Here is a 17,107-nt window from a genome sequence, read left to right as displayed (position 1 = left end):
AATCCTAAGATGATACAATATTATCTCGTGAAAAACTAAACGTTACTTAGTTCTTGAATAAATTCAAAAAAGTGCCATCTATACAATTTATGGCAAACTATCACGTCAAAAGTAATCTATTGAAAAACCTTCGATCTTTTCAACAACCTTTTGTTTTCACCAATTTTCAAAATTGTAAATAAATTTTAATTGATCGCTCCTAAAATGTTGTTTAAATCGTTTTACTTTTCGTTTTTATATTTTGTACTTCTTATTTAATACGAAATATCTAAAATTTTGGAGATTAAATACTTAATATCTTTCATTTTGTCCAAGTGTCGCCATCTACAATTTTAAATAAGAACTGCAGTTAATTTGTATGGATTGATACCCCATGGTATAGATAAAGCAGTGTGTGTAACTGTCCATAATTAGGCATTAAAACACTCGGGTCAGTCATATAAACTACTATTTACAGTACACATATTGCCCTTCTTCCAATTAACTTCTGTATCAGATATTTTTATAGTCCCTAAGTAAGAGGATGATCCTAGTCTTAAATTATTATCCTACTCCTAACTCATTTTATACTACCTCCAAACATGTTTGAAAAAAAAAAAACGCACGAATGTTTATTTACTGTAATGTTCCGTTAAGTAACTCTCTTTGTGTTGTTTTCCTTTGAAAATGTAACGGACACTGTTATAATTAACGACTATGTATAAAGATTGATTAAATACAAAGAGTATTTCTGTAACCAGTTGTTAATGTGCCAGTCAACCGCATTCGTCGCCGGTATCTGTAGTCAGACATTTGTACTAATATTACCGAAGCTAGGAAATTAACTTTGAAGAAAATTGCAATACATATTGTATTAAATATCGTGGTGTTTCTACTACCAGTATATTAATTTCTTTTGTGAATGTACTCCACTAGTTTCTTATTATTATTGATACAAAAGAACGAACAAACACAAAGAATAATTAATTGCATTCGTCTGGACCCGAACCAGCGTCTGTTGTCTCACCGTGGCTAGAACGGAAATTGTCCAGAACAAATTTTGAAAAGACCGTTCTCTAAATTCCTCTCACAAGGGAACCTAACGCAGCACTTCCTCTATAGCGTACATGTTGCCAACCATACATGTCATTATCTCAAGATTAAGCTGCTAAGGTAGTTTTATTTTTCAGATTTAATACCAGTGAAGATAGTACCGAATTCGCCGCCCCCGCCACCTCGTATATTACCCAAACCTCCTTTTACCACCACATCTGAGTAAGTAAAATTTTAAAATAAATATTTATTTCTTAGTGCTTTCCCCTGATTCTCTGTTACTCCATATCTTCTAGTTTTTCATACTGAAGCTACAACTAACAAGGTTTCAGGGTAAAATTCCAGCATTTCATTCGACATCGGGATAGTAAGTAGTTTGAGTACAGTCGCAACTGCTATTTTGCATCGCGACTGCAAAATAGCAGTTGAATTGCAGTCGGAAAGCAGTTTGAGTACAGCGCTGCAACTCCATCGCGACTGCAAAATAGTACTTGAGTTGGAAAACATGTTTGAGTATATTTGCTGCAAGTGCATCGCGACTTCAAAATAAAACTTGAATTCCAGTTTGAAAGCAGTTCAGATGCAGTTAGTGTAATTGCATTGCGACTGCAAAATAGGAGTTGAATTGCAGTTTCAAAGCAGTTCAGGTGCAGTTGACTTAACAGGACCGCGACGGCATGCTGTCGGAATGCGGCTTCTGTGGTTAGGCACGTAGTTTAATACAAATCCAAGTAATATGCATATGTTTAACATAATGATTTTTGTCACAGCCTGTCTCTATTCTACGTGCTGAGCGAGTCGAATGGGCAGTTCTTCTTCCACGACGGCGACCGCAAGATTCCCATCTCGCCACCACCCAACAACAATGGCGCCCATCACGTCCACGGTACGTATATGTCGAAAGTCCGGATCACTGTGGCGGTATGTATGTATGTATGTACTTTAGCATACGAAGTTACGTACACTTGTGGATGTTTCTTTATTTAGTTCATTCAGTAACAGCTTCATGCACATAACATTTACATAGGTACATTATGCGGATAGGCAAAGATCTTTAGACAAAACAGAAAATTTTAAAACTTAGTAACTATTTTATCTTAACTGCCTCTGTGGCCGAACGGTTACCATGCCGGACTGCCACGCAGAGGTCCCAGGTTCGATTCCCGGGCCGGGAGAAATATTTGTATGGCCTACATTTATTTCTCTCGTGAGTTTGGGTGTAATTTGTGGTTGTCTATGTGTGTCCATGGCACCCGCGACACAGGGTTTCCCTAGTGCGGGGCTATGTTGATTGTGTGCGTTATTATTATAAAAAAAAAAAAAAATTATTCATGTTATCCCTACACTGTTATTGTGCAGTCAGAGCACTTTGTTGCTTATTAATCTATGATATTGAAGTGTAGTGTCTTCACCGCACATCAGTGAAACACAGCGTGTTAATGGTATGCCGCATCTAGTACATAGATATCGTTGATCGTAAAGGACAATAAGTTCTCCGTTTATATTTGAATCTTAATTCTGTTTTTAATAGAAGAGGAAGAAATCAAAGACGAAGACGATACGAAAGACATAAAAGCAGAGAGCTTCTCCGACGTACACTCCAGCTACAGCGCCAAAGAGTCTGAACAAGGAGACGTCAGGGAAAGTGAAAAAACCACCAGCGCAGATATTGCCAGTGAGTAGTAATAATATAAGTTGACGTGAAACTTCAAAACATTTGAAATCGTTACATTGATTATACAACCACTACTAATTAGTAAGGCAGATTCCCCTGAGAAAGAAGAACGAGTAAGAAACTTTAGGACTTGCTCTGTTGATCCTTTTTACCGCAGTAGCCTAATAGTTTGACCTACTGCCTGGAGAACATCGTGATGAAACCTGCACCTTGAAGAAGGTCCACAACACTTGGAAAACGTATGAAATCCCCAACCCGCATTGGGCTGTAGAAAAGGGATGCTGATGTTAATTTTTATTGAAGTCCGTTAACGGAAAGTGGGTGAAATCCAATAAAATGGATTCATCCGCTAATTTGTCACCCTTCACCCATTTGAGGCATATTTCCTTCAAATTTGAATGGCGCTTCTATTGAAGCACCCCTTTCCTACAAATAAAGAAACCTCGGAGTCGGTTCACAAAACACTTAACATACACACACATAAATAGTCTAATTGAGAACCTCCTTTTTTTGAAGTCGAACAAAAATATATATATTATAGTCTGTTCCAATCCATTTTAGGCAAAAAGTAAACAAAACCATTTGGTTAAAATTCTAAAGCAATTACTCAATAAATGGAATAAGTAATACTTTCACATATATTTCGAAGATTTTGACTTGATTGCTCATTACTTTTTCAACAATATTCATTTGAATAACATCGTAAAATCGTATTTGAAAAATGGTAGTCAAAAAGTGACGATACGTTTTAATTATATGTACCGAAAATAACATTCGGTTTATTCAATTAAAGTTTTTGTAATCGATTAGTAAATCGAACATTTCAATCGCAATCGAACGAGTAAGGTGATCTAAGTGTAAAGGATTTAAAAGAGGATTTAAAATTAAGATTTCGGAAATTTTAAATATGCTTTTTATATGTTATGTAAGGAAAACCGCTACTATGACTCAATTAAACAAACCGATCACTCCATTAATTAATCGGTTTGTAGTTGGCATTACAATTGGCTAAACCGTCTATGGTCGGGTCAGTGACTTGTTTGTTTACTTTTCATCTAAAATGTATTGGAACAGACTTTAGTTCATATAGCAAAAACCTCAAATACCTATAGTCTGTCTTTTCTAAAGGTGGAGTAAAATGGAAGTTCATTGCGCAAAAGTTCCCGCTTGCTATCAGCTGGAACCTGCAATAGATAAATATTATATCGACTATCGACTAAATGTTTACACGCTTATGAAATAAATAGCCGAACTTATATCATTTGAATCGCCATCGGCGCATTATTCTTCCAACTGCTGGGCACAGGATCATTTGAATTGTTAATTTTTGAAAATTCACACATACATACGCCAAACTTAGTTGTCAAATTATTAAAAATACTAATGGGAGACATTGAAGGTTTTCATTTGAATTTGATTTAATCAAATCCAAAGTCTCAATTTTATGAAAACTGCCAACCCTGCAAATGTCATTTTACATCTTTAAAAAGCACAGACTATGCGCAGGTATTGGTAACTCATTTGCGCACTACATTCGATTCGTATTCTACTCACTAAGTCTGGGGGTCTACTCTCGATCCCCGTCCTGCATACGTCCGAAACAATTACTGCCAAATAAGCAATACTTGACCAAATGAAAAGACGCGTGATGCGAATGAAGCTTCATACTTGATACTTGTCTTTTAATTTTGTCGAATATTACTTATTTTACAGTAACTGTTTCGGACGGATGTCCGACGGAGATCGAAAGTAGACCCCCTGATTCGAATCCGAACATCGCTTCTACACCTAGAGATAAAATGCCATTTCGGACCGTCATTTCTCGGATTCGGAACTGATACGAATGGACGTAGTGCGCAAAAGCTCTTACGGCACCTTTAGTACGAAGTTGCTGTTCCGTTATAGTTTTCACGCTCGTGACAATTTTGAATATTAACCGAACTGGGATTCGATCATAAAAGCGCCCCTTAAATGAATTTATGATTTTGTGAATGCTGTGAAGAGAAGTGAACGTATTTTTATTCCTCGTTTTTACTTTGTGTCCGTTACGTTACATCATATTTATTTATTTTTTTTTAAAGTTTCGATTTCAATGGTGTTCTTCCGCATCATATATCAGTGCCCGTAAAAGCTGGATGCATTGCAGACTTCCTGCCGTCGGAGTCAATGTCGCTGTCACCGTCGCGGCTGCTGCGCGAATCGGAGGGCGAGTGGCTGGAGGGCGGAGTGCACGATTTCTCGTTGTCCTCCTTCCTGCACCACCTCGATTCGAACTGCGAGCGCCCGCCTGACCTTGCCGTGAGTCGTTGACCGAGGAGACATTTTTCAATAAGTCTGTGACGATGCTGACCTCCTTCATTGTAATCCCACCATTATATCACTCTTTTAACTGATTCCAGGCCACTTATTTTTAAAATTTTGAATCGTTCTCCAATTCCTTTTCCTTCCACTAATCTTTCGTTCGTTCGTTCCGTCACCACCATTACATCAAAATTCGCGAAGCGAGAGGATGTGCTTATTCAACATTTATACAAAAACCAAACGTCACGTAATTTAACTGTTTTCAAAGCATTGGATATAATATATACATAAGAGCCTAGACCATAGTTTCCCAAAGTGGTCCCTCCTACCCCCGTCGGCTCTAAAGAGTTCTAGGCGGGCGGTAATCGAAAGTAATTGGGTTGATGAAAAGAAGAGAGAACAAAGTTGATGCTGTCCAGACGGTGCTACCGTATTTGAGAAAAAAAACCTAAATTATGTATATGAACTACAATTCCAATATACTACTACACTAAAAAAGTTTATTTGTAGAAAACTAACATTTTGTAAAATTTGACCTACTTCTGCTGTCCCGATTTTTAAAAGCCTGATGTTTATTTCCTGTCTAGGTGGACTCCCAACTGCAGTCACTAATGGCCGAGTCGAGTGTGGACTACGTGGCTAAGTTTGCGGACCTGGCGGCCGAGGTCACCAACGAACCGGACCCCACTGACGACCTTACTTGACCACCAAGTCTCTGATGCTATTGCGTAGTGTAAAGACCTTAAAGTTCGTAGTACTTTCTACATTATATTAATTTGCCCTTTGACAGCTCGGCTCCTGTGACGGTAGCAAAGGAGAAGTCATGTTATTTATTATGTTAATCATTGTTTCGACCTCGGCGACCCGGCGGTTTGCACTGTGGACGCTGAACGTGGAGGTCCCAAGGGGTTTACTACCGTTCTTCGTCTGACATCCGTCCGAAACAATTCAAGGTCAAGTCAAAATCAAATAAACATTTATTCCATAAGTAAAATTTTAACACTTGTAAACGTCATTTTTTAAGCTACTGCTCGTTCACTGTGCCAACTTCCCTGAGAAGAACGAGCAAGAAACTCTAGGGATTGCTCTTTTCAAGTAAATTTAAATGCTATAGAATAAATACACTGTGAATCATATTTGTGTGGAATCTTGACACATGTTGTCTTTCCGTAACACGTAGTGTACAATTTTTTAATATGACTTCAATCAAAATACCTTTAATGTTTAATATACATAAAAAAGGGATATTTCAGTTAAAAAGCAAAAAATGGTATTTTTATTTACAACAACTATCGTGGGAGGTATCGATTTACAGAATATTCCTACGCGGTGAGGGCTGAGGAGTGCGGAAGAGGCAAGTGCAGGGAGTACCTCCGTCCGCACGACCACGCCGTATTTACTTATTTGTTTTCATTATTGATACAAAGGAATAAACAAAGAGACATTCCTACCATCCGGCTGGACCCCGGTGTGACGACCCTGGGACTTAAGTTCACAAGTCCCGTACGCCTGTAATTTCACCAACACGCTTAACCTTCAAACCGGAACACAATAATGCTTGGCGGCAAAAATAGGTAAGGTGGCAGTAAATCCCTGGACGCACGCTTAAACAAGCTCTACTGCTACTATTACTTGTGTTTGTTTGGTCTTTTGTTGAATTGTTCTATATTGTTGTTATAACAAACTACTATTTGTTGTAAATTGAACTCTTGTGTGAAATAGCACAGAATAACAGCATCTCGCGTTTTATGTCGCTCTTGCGCAAGTCGCGCCCTGTCGTATTAGCCCTACGGGAAAGAGTATACATATTTCGCGCCATGTTTATGTAATGTGCATTATTACCTGTGCTAGAGAAGTACAGTGCTCGAAGTAAGCCAATATCAAAAACGTAGTGTGAAGAAGCATTTGGCCAGACCGGCAAAATGATAGTGACGGAGTGAAGATATTTGTGTTTTCCATCCGTTACTCTTATCTCTGGACTGTGTTCGCACTTTCCATCAGGCGCGGTGCAGTCATTTTGCCGAGTCACAATAAAAAAAAAAAATTAAAAAAAAAATACAGGAAAACTTGTCTCATGATGATGGGCGCAGGCGCAACGCTGCTCAGATCATTGCGATTTACATCTCTGAATGATACTGCAACCGCTATGGGCAGGCGTGTCGCTTGATACCAGGCGCACGACTTTTTCGCCCCGTCACTTGATATCAAAGCAAAAAATACAGAAATTCGTTCAAAAACTCAAGTGTCATCTTTTTAGCGTTACCCGGAAACTTCGTTACTTTAGACTCAATTCATATTGCCGCTGAACGAAATAGAAGCTAAATTTTATAACGATATTATACATTGCTAATTGAAGTTTATAGTCAATTATGTAACGTATAAACTAGTAATGAGTCAAATTCTTCCGCGGAATGCGCGAGCATTCTCGATTTTGGCTCGTATCTAGTTTGGCCGGTACACAATTGACCATAAAGTTCATTATGCTGTGTACATTATCGCTACAAACATTCGCTTCCATTCCTTTCCACCGCAATATAAATTGAGCCTTAGTGTTAATACAGTAAACGTCATTTTCGTTATTACCCAATTTCAGGTAAATAATTTACAAATTAACATGATCTCAAAATTTAAAAAAATAACTGCGAGGGAAAGGTTAAAAACTTGGCGGAATGACATGCATCGGGAGTGTCGTAACATTAAACAATTTATTATATTTTTTCTTTTAACATACTCTCCTTTGCATTAAGCAAATCTCGTAAAAGATTTATTTATGTGGACATTCTTTACAAATCAAACTGTTTTTTTTAGATCTAGATCACGTATATTCGTTTTTGATGCAGTCAACTGTAACCATGGGACCTGTAAAGAACCCGATACGTTGGTTTGTTTGAAAAACACTTACATTCATTATCACTCGCCAAAACATGTTACGTTGTTCCTGATAAGGTATTTTATGACGGCACGAAACTCGAATTTGTTTCATAGCAATTTATTCCCGATTAATTTCTTAATCTAACGATAACTAATGCATTAATAACTAGATTTGACCTCCATTTCGCGAACTTTTTAACCCCGCCCCCGTAAACACCTGATCTTACTTGTTTGCTTGTTTATTCGTATATATTTTAAATTGAATTATGATTTATTTAGTTACATCCTGTAAATATTTTGGCTCCTCGAGCGTAATGTTCGAGCTAACGACATTATTTTTAAATTTTTATTTTTTAAACTAAAGCTGAAGAAATGTGAAAATGGATTTTTAAAATTTAATTACTTAACTATATAGATTTTAAGGCTTTCGTGGTTATTCACTAAATGATTATCCCTAACACGGCGGCCGCCGTCCAGTCAACCCGTGACCATGGAGCGTGCAACCGTTCCGAAATATCGGGAAAATAAAAAGAAGTCATAACGTAGTAAGAAACCCGAAATTAGTGATAATCATTTATACTTAACTGTTTAAATAAATCATAATAATATAAAGAAATTATGTTATGCGTGTGTGCGTTATATAACTCGTTAAAAACAAATTTGTTAATTATATGATCTTGCATTTTAAATTGTTTAAAAAATAAAGTTTAAAGAAACCTGCACCAACACGTATCTATAGTAACGAGTTGATTGCTAGGATGGGATTAGAAAAGGAGGACTTCGTAAGCAATAACAAATTAATATTTAAGTGTACTTATAGAAGTATATGTTATTATAATGTAAAAGGTAGAGGTATGTGATATGTATTTTGTTAATAAACAGTGTTAAAAAATATGTTAATCTACGGCTGGAATATATATATGTACATAATAAAACAATAGTATATAAATTTAATAATGTTTGTAACATTTAAATTTTGTCTCCAATTTATGTATTCCTTATCGTTCCCTTTATTAACGACTTCAAAAAGGAGGTTCTCAATTCTACTGTGATTTTTTTTTTCTTTTTTTTTGTATGTATGTTACGCGAGAACTCGGGCATTTGTGAACAGATTTTGATGATCCTTTTCATATTCGAAAGAGGGTACCTCAGTACTGGTCTCATTTGAATTTGAAGAAGAATTAAACCTCTGAGGGTGGCAAACTAGGGGATGAATCCTGTTTCGCGCACTTTCCGGTAACCGATTTCAATAAAACTAGACAAATAGATGTAATTCCGCGAACTTTTGTGGTCGGTTTTTTTAATACTGAGATTATTTGATTTTCAATCATTCAAATTTGTATTTCGTTGTCAGATGCTAAATCATATTTCCCAATGATCGACGAGAACACAAGAATAGTATAATAGTAAGAATAAAAAAAGGAAAGCATAGTATAACCTCAGTAATAAATAACAATGTTGTGAAGAAATTCCCAAGGTAAGTGGGTTGATGGGGTCTACCCCATAACCACATTACTTAAAAATCAATCTGACGTTCAAAGTGCTTCAGGTTTCGAAGCCCCATAAAATTTTCATGAAAGCCTCAGAGCCGTGGCGCTAGTTGTGAAATAAATTTCCGTTGTTTGTGACTTTGGATGGTTTAGCAGAATGATTTAGCTAGAACTTCAGATGTGAGTTTAAATTGTGGTGGGTTATCTGAAGTTATTACTTTTGAAATCATTCTCCTGAAGACAAGAAATGTTTTTCCGCCGTCATTTCTTTAACCTCTTCCAGATGTACGTCTGCTCTTACACCTTTTTCAATGTTAACTAGCACAGATGCAAGATAATCTGATCCTGCGTAGGTAAATGGTGAACTGTAATTGGATCTCTCTGAAGGAAAATCTGGAGTTTAGGACACCATCGCGTAGTTACCTCCTATATATGGTAGCTTTCCTCGTGCTTTACTTTTATAATCATAATAAGATTTCGGTAAAATAATTGGGTATCTATTACCTTAAGTCCAGTTTACGTTTGTTAATGCCCTTAACCATTGCCATAATTTACGTTTAAGTTGAGTAACTTTCTCATTAAACTCGTCTGGAATATGTAACAGTATCAGCTGTCGAACGATCCTCCGGTTTTCAATTTTGTCTCTCTCAAGTACCTCTTTCAATATATATTTTATTCGTATCTTGTTCTTTCACGGTTTTCTGTAACGACAAGCTCCTTCATTTGGTCAGACGCCCATTTTTTTCGTTTTCCTTAAGTAAGAGAACGTCGGGGATTTCGTCGGTATGACGATTTTTCCACCTTGCCGAGGCGAGTGCCTTTGTCTGCTGGATTCAGCCCTGCTGGAACATACATAGATATATGAAAATTCCGTACCCTCTTTTGGGCAAATTGTGTTTTAATGGTGTTTTGAAGTTAGATAGTACTTGGGAATGATGTAAAGTATACATTATATTTTTTAATGAACAACGTAATGCATTCTTTCTTCAGTCCGGTGACTATTTAATAACTTCTTAGCACTGATGCCATGTACCTTTACGCGTGTGTTGATTTGGTTTGTCCAGTCCTTCAATGAGTCGGTCTTATCCAAACAAATATTATAAACGCTAAAACTCTGTTATGTTTTCACTCCTAAACCGCTGAACCAATATTGATGAATTTTGGTAAAGAGATAGATGGGACCTAAGAGAAGGACATAGGTGTCTTTTTGACACAAAAATAAATTTTAAATGGAGTGAAATATAATAATTAAAGTTTGTATGGAGAACCAATAAAGCTATGAAAATTGGTACAGTACAGTAGGCTACTCGAAGTTTTTTTCTACGCAGGCAAAGTCGCAGGCATCAGCTAGTTTTTAATCGACTTCCAAAAAAAGGAGGTTCTCAATTCGACTGTATTTTTTGTGTGTGGCATCTTTAAAATTTCTTCAATTTTTTCATAGTAATTCTTTTTGTCTTTGCGAATATTTTTATTCATTTCTGGTAAAAGTGGTAATTTCATGTTAGATATTATTTTAATTTTAGATCATTCATTTATACTCGAATTAATATTATGCTTAACATCAAGCTGATTTTCAGAATTTATAATAACTTCATTGCAGTCTGAACTGTCTGCAAAAAATACAAGCATTTGTGTAACATCCATAGAGTCTAGTTCTAGAATTTGCTGCTCAAAGTTTTTGTAAATATCGACTTCGGCATTTCCTGTTGTTGCTAATACATTCTACTTTATCATTTTTCCTTTTCATTTTCTTGACGTCGAAGGATAGTATCGTTTCTCTGGTTCTAACTTCTTTCTATTTATTCCAAGTGCTATTTTAGCTTTTTCTTCAATTATGCTGCTCCCAGGTTTTACCTGCAATTTTATACTTCTCCGATTTCACCTTCTTCAGAAATTTTCAATTTCCTGTGAACTAACTTTACTGCAACCCAAATTATCAATAAAAACCATCAACCAGCGTTTGGGTAATATCATTAATATAAGAATAATAATAAATGTGTATTTCTCACCATAAAATACAACACAATATATAATCTTAGTACGTACGTAGGTACTTAGTAGATATGTTACAGTAGTATTATTGTAGTAGTTATAGCTGGTGCTTAATTTAGGTATTTCACCTGTATTACAAGTCACCAGGCCCCATTTCTTGAATAATGAAATTTGTTATCATTAGAATCAAGTTCTGTTTCCTGCGGCTCTTAAGTTTCTATATGTATCATCTTCTTTGTTTAGTGTTATGGATAATGAATTCTGCTTTGTCTTTTTTCTTTTTCCCTTTTTTGATATCCTTGATAGGGAAGGACACTCATGTTGATCTGGTTTTGATTTCTTTTTTATTGCACGTACCGTATCAGCTTCTTCCCCACTAACGCTTCTCCCAGCTACTTCTTCTAATTTTTTTAAATTTTCCGTTCTTTGATGTTTATCGTACCAAAACGCATTTCTTTTAAATAATTTATACAAGTTTGATCAATGACTTCCTTTTCGATTTCAATATGATACTGAGGTAATCTTTCTAAAATTATATTGACGTCTAAGGGAGAAATACCTGTTTTCCTAAACCCAACTTTAATATTTTTTTCGGAATGAAGTTGTTCTATTAAGAGCTTTAACAAACGCAGAAAACATCCCTTTGGAAAGGTCGATAATTTTTCAACTATTTGGCGCCATGCTGTTTTCATAGGCCTAAAAAACGCTACACTACTTATAGAGGTGAAATTTGGTATGGGGATAGTTTGAGACCCTGAGAAGAAGAGCGGTAGATTTATATTCCGAAATAGAAGTTCCTTAGGGAGCGCTATATAACTAAAATCCACGCGGCGAAGCCCCGGTCGCGAGTCCAGTAATAATTTTTTTTTTATATACAGTGAATAGCGACATCTCTCGCCAGGACTGGTAGCTGTAAAGGTTCTAACTGGGTTTCTCATAGATGGCGCAACGACTAAAAAGTCGTTGAAAAAACAAAGACACTACGCAAGCACATAGAAAAATTCGTGAGGTTCGCTGGTTCGTTCCGTGGCTTAGTTCGTATAGCGTCTGCCACGGTACGCTAGAAGACGTCGGTCCGAATCCGGCCGGATCGAAGGATTTTTTTCTGAGTCTTCGATCTTATAACAAACTAGTGGAGTAATTTCACAAAAAATTATTGAATATCAATTCAATAAAAATGTATAAATAAAAATTGTTATGAATTTCACGCACCACCAAAAAAATTACTTTGCCAGAACAATTTTATTCAAATTTCGAAACACAATTTTAAAAAATTAACTGAAAGATTTATTTTTCTAATAAAATGTTTATCCCCATGATATAAATTAAAACATTTATGTTGTTATTACAAATAGACAACCCTACATATGTTCATGTTCGTAATATTTTTGATGACTCTTCCCAATCTCTTTTTATCGTGGCCTGCCATTGACTATAATTGTAAGTCAATGTGGCCTGCACTAATTATTTGTGCCTTTTCGTATTGACGTTATAATGTCTATAGTAGATTGTTACAAAAATTGCTATATCTATAACAACTAGTTTTAAATATTGGATTGTTAGGAAACTTAACAAATTTTTTATGAAGTTTATCTCGATTTTTATTGCAGCGCTTCAATCCAAGGTTTAATTATTTTATAGCGGCGCGTAAATCCTTTAGTTGTCGTAATCATTTCTAGAATTTTGGTAACATATCTTGCAAGGTCACGAGACACCTTGTTCAGTTCTGTATAAGAATTGATACATTGGGTGCTACTGAAGTTCTTTTATATGCTTAGTAATAAGATATAGTGGTCAGTTAAGGTAGTTTTTAACACTATAGTTTTTACGGTAAGGATGGTTTTGGATAATATATGGTCTGAGCAATTACAATCTCTCGTCGGTTGAAGATGGCTTGGGAGGTAACCAAGGGAAGCTGTTTGGTTTAAGTATTCGCCTAAGTTGCTATCGTCATTGTTGATCTTAATGTCAATATTAAGGTTACAAACAAACTTTGAGCGTCCACTATTTCAGGTTCCTCTGTCAAGACGTTTGGTATGTCAGTTTTTTGCGTAAAGTGCTACGCCATTATTCTGAAATACGTTGCTTTTCTTACTAACATAATCGATACCTCTGGGTTCAGTAGGCGTAAAAGCCAAAACCAGACTTTTCAGGGAAGTGAAAAAAACGAAATTTTTGTTGTACTTTCGCCTGTAACTTTTTTTTTAAAACGTATAAAAAAGTGTCAAATACAAAATATACTTACTTTTCAGTCATGAAAAATTATAACTTACTAAAATAGCTTGAGGGGAAACCAGGGCAGAATGAGCCCCCTAATGTTTAACATCAAATTAAGGGCTCTTTAACCCTAGATTACTAACCTTATTTTTCAACGCTAATTATGAACCTTCGTCGTTTCAACTACGCTTATAAAGAATAACGTTTCAGGATATAAAATATATATATTTTTGGTATTTATTTTTAATTACAATCATTTACTGATATATGTGTACGGTTCATATTAAATAATACACAACATATTTTTATGTAGTCAGCCTTATATTTGAGATCATAGTTTTCATGCAAAATCACCGTTTATATTTTTTAAATTGCTTACATAATTATACATTAATAGACAACAAATTTAAAATATTAAAATTAACAACACACGTGATAAAAAAAATAAAAAATTTGGTAAAAATCTAAGTATTAGAGTCATGTGGGTCAAGTGTACGCATTTAAAGTTTGATGCTTCAAAAACTCGAAAATTATAAGTAGAATGAAACAAAACTGTTTTAATTAGTATAAGGCTGTTTATTTGTAATAAACTTAGACACAACAATAGTATTATCAATGGCTTATATTTTAAGAAACTATAGAAAATGAAAACCCATATGCGCACTTTTACCCCAGTAACGGGTATGTGTACGCAGCACTGTGGGTAAGTGTACGCATTGTTGGGTAAGTGTACGCAACAACAAAAATATATATATTTTAGAACATAATAATCGTCTTAAATTAAAATATGAGATCAAGTAGAACTTATAAATCTTTAGTTACTTCGTCGTACATGTATCACAAATAAAAGTGCCGTGTTCGGAGCTGGAGCACTGTTCATGCCACCAGGCTCCACAAAGGCTACATTCAACCCAATCTTCAGTCGGCGGATCAGAATACTTTTCACCACATAAGGGACAGAAATACTCATTTTCGTCCTGTTTTGGTTTCTTAAGAGTCTTATTTACAACTTTCTTTTTTTTGGCAGTCTCAGGTGATTTTGTACTAGTTTTCTTACTTTTAAGTCTTTCTTTTAAATCTAATCGAATTTTCTTCTTGGCTAATTTCTCTTCCTCCTCTTCTTTCTTAGCTTCTAACTCAGACTTATAGGGACTATCAGTAGCAATTATTAACTTTTTGCCTTTTCGTCGTCGATTTTGTGACATAGCTTTCGGTAGTGCTTGTATAGACGACAATGGTATGAATTCTTTGCTGGTTGAAGCTACAGGTGTTGGTGAAGATGCAGTGGTGGCTGAACTGGTGTTAGCCACTGGACACGATTGAGCGATCTCTAAGAAGTCTAGTGGAGTTTGCGTGTCAGTATTGAATGATGTCAATGTATGTGTAGAAGAGGTGGACGCTACTAAGTTTGTCAAGTGCTCTGCGCATGATGGATCTTCTTGGAAAGGTGCTGCTATAGTTGGCAACACCTCTTCTACATGTTGTGTAGGAATCATGTCAGTTACAGACGCTGCCGCGAAATCTTCTTCCGAAAAAAAGTCTGTCTATTGGCCAGATTCCAGAAACTTTGAAACCTGAAACCGCATTGCTAAGCGAAGCTGCTTTTTGAAAAGCCTCATTCACCAATTGAGCGATTTCTGTTTGTCCAATCACGCGGCCTGGATGGTGGCTTAGCCATTTATCACATGCGTAAGCGAATTTCGTTTTCAGAGGCCCAAAAAACCCACGATCTAAAGGCTGCATCTTGTGGCTACTATGAGGTGGGAGAGTAAGCATGTGAATACCATTATCACGACAATACAGTATAGCATTCAGTGAGATGTGGCTGCTATGGTTGTCTAAAATTAACAAGACGGGGTTATCTTTGGTTGGCTGAACATTGTCTTTGAAATGGTGTAGGTATTCTAGAAACAGACCCGTATTTATGAATCCTGAATCAGAAACCATTCCAATACTACCTTCAGGTGCATTATTAAGCAAATGACCTTTCATTCTCTTCCGGGGAAAAATAAATGCCGGAGGAACATAGTTTCCAGTTGCACTCATTGCGCAAACTAGTGTAATCGTTTGGCCTCTTTCAGTAGAAACGATTTTTCCCACCAGCTTTTTTCCTTTCACCGATATTACTTTTGGAATTTTCTTTGGCACAGTATTCAGTCCACTTTCATCCATATTATTATATTCGGCTGGGTACAAATTTGTATTTGTTGTAGAGGCTCTGCAAGTTATTATAAAATGTTGTAACTTGAGTTTTGTTGAATCCCATGGCTCTGGCAATACTAGTTGGGACTGGCTGTCGCAATTTCAATTGAGGGAACCTTTTGAGAAATCCATATACCCAGTCTCGGCCAGCTAATTTTGTGGATATGTTGAATCTATGAGTTACTTTATTTACTTCAGCATATTCATAAATCAACTTCTGGAGGTTCTGTATAGTGAGACCATAATAAAGATCATCACTTTGTTTAATATAATTGTATATATCAGTCTCTTGCTCCTTGGTGAAAGTCAAAGAAAATCTTCCCATGCTGGTTGCTGTTTTCCCAGCTTTTAAACGTTTTCGCAGAGTACTTTCCTTAAGTCCAACTTGAGATGCAGCTTTTCTTTTACTGGCACCCTTTGAAATTAATAATTTGGCGGCTTCCAGTTGCTCATCTGTGACGATGCATCTATCCGGAGCTTTCCTCAGATAATTTCGAGGCATTTTGATTTATATTTGTTCGCTGAAACAAAACAAAGCAACACATCATGCACAAAAAAATGCAAGCGGGGTAAGTGTGCGTACGCGCACACTTACATGACAGGCTTCTGCGCACACTTAACCCAAACTATCGAAACAGGATTGTATGAATATCATTGATTATTGCGTCATCATAACAATTTAAACACTGGCAAATAAAAAACTTGATATTATATTGAACTCGATAGCAAAAAGCATATTTTCAAAAAATTTACATGACTACAAAAGATTACGGGTCAAATGTGACAAAAAATCGTAAATATTTTAACAAAAATCTTCATTTACCTCTCAATCCAAAATGGCGCGGGAACAGCCGCTGTAATACGAGCGCTTCGCAAGACGTCTTGCGGGGTACTGAAGAGGGGGGTTGCCGTTCCTTCGCGATATATATTTTTCGAGATATTTAGAATGCGCACACTTAGACGCTGCGCACACTTGACCCACATGACTCTAATACAATTGTGACATATGTCAAGTTTATGTTCACCACATAAGGATTTATTGCACTTGGTGCAACAACTTTTTGTCATCCTTCGTTTTGCGGAACTAATAAGGCGCATATTTTCCTTTTTTTTTTTGGGTTAGAGTCTGAGCTGCATCTCTTCCTTCAGACTCAAGTGTAGAACTACTTCCTGGCATATTTAGAATTTGTGTTACTGAGTCACGCAGATCAGTTTGGAGGGTTGGTTGGCAATCTTTTTCGTACGTGTGACTCTACTAACTTGTAATGAAGATTTTTTAAATAATTGCGTATCGACAAAGGTTTTCCCTTTGCCACCACAGTGTTAG

The 17,107-nt window shown here is 36.2% G+C and overlaps 1 protein-coding gene across 2 annotated transcripts in view; it reads left to right on the top strand.

Annotated features, from left to right (window-relative positions):
• Nucleotides 1-6,060, top strand: part of LOC113240567 (protein cramped) — a 73,209-nt gene extending 67,149 nt beyond the window's left edge. Inside the window, exons 17-22 of one of the 2 annotated variants that reach the window (XM_026477901.1) lie at nt 1,170-1,254; nt 1,803-1,918; nt 2,564-2,707; nt 4,854-5,005; nt 5,596-5,719; nt 5,799-6,060. In XM_026477901.1, the coding sequence (XP_026333686.1) occupies nt 1,170-1,254; nt 1,803-1,918; nt 2,564-2,707; nt 4,854-5,005; nt 5,596-5,712 (614 nt within the window). In that variant the 3' untranslated portion in view covers nt 5,713-5,719; nt 5,799-6,060. Of the gene's footprint in view, nt 1-1,169; nt 1,255-1,802; nt 1,919-2,563; nt 2,708-4,853; nt 5,006-5,595 lie in introns of both variants that reach the window. The other variant, XM_026477900.1, reaches the window with a different exon arrangement.
• The last annotated feature ends 11,047 nt before the right edge of the window (nt 6,061-17,107 follow it).

The sequence above is a fragment of the Hyposmocoma kahamanoa genome, unplaced genomic scaffold (genome assembly GCF_003589595.1).
Source record: "Hyposmocoma kahamanoa isolate Upper Pololo Valley unplaced genomic scaffold, ASM358959v1 157, whole genome shotgun sequence".
In the NCBI taxonomy this organism is placed as follows: domain Eukaryota; kingdom Metazoa; phylum Arthropoda; class Insecta; order Lepidoptera; family Cosmopterigidae; genus Hyposmocoma; species Hyposmocoma kahamanoa.
The sequence above is the reverse complement of the archived record's forward strand: the minus strand, read 5'-3'. Positions and strand labels throughout refer to the sequence as shown.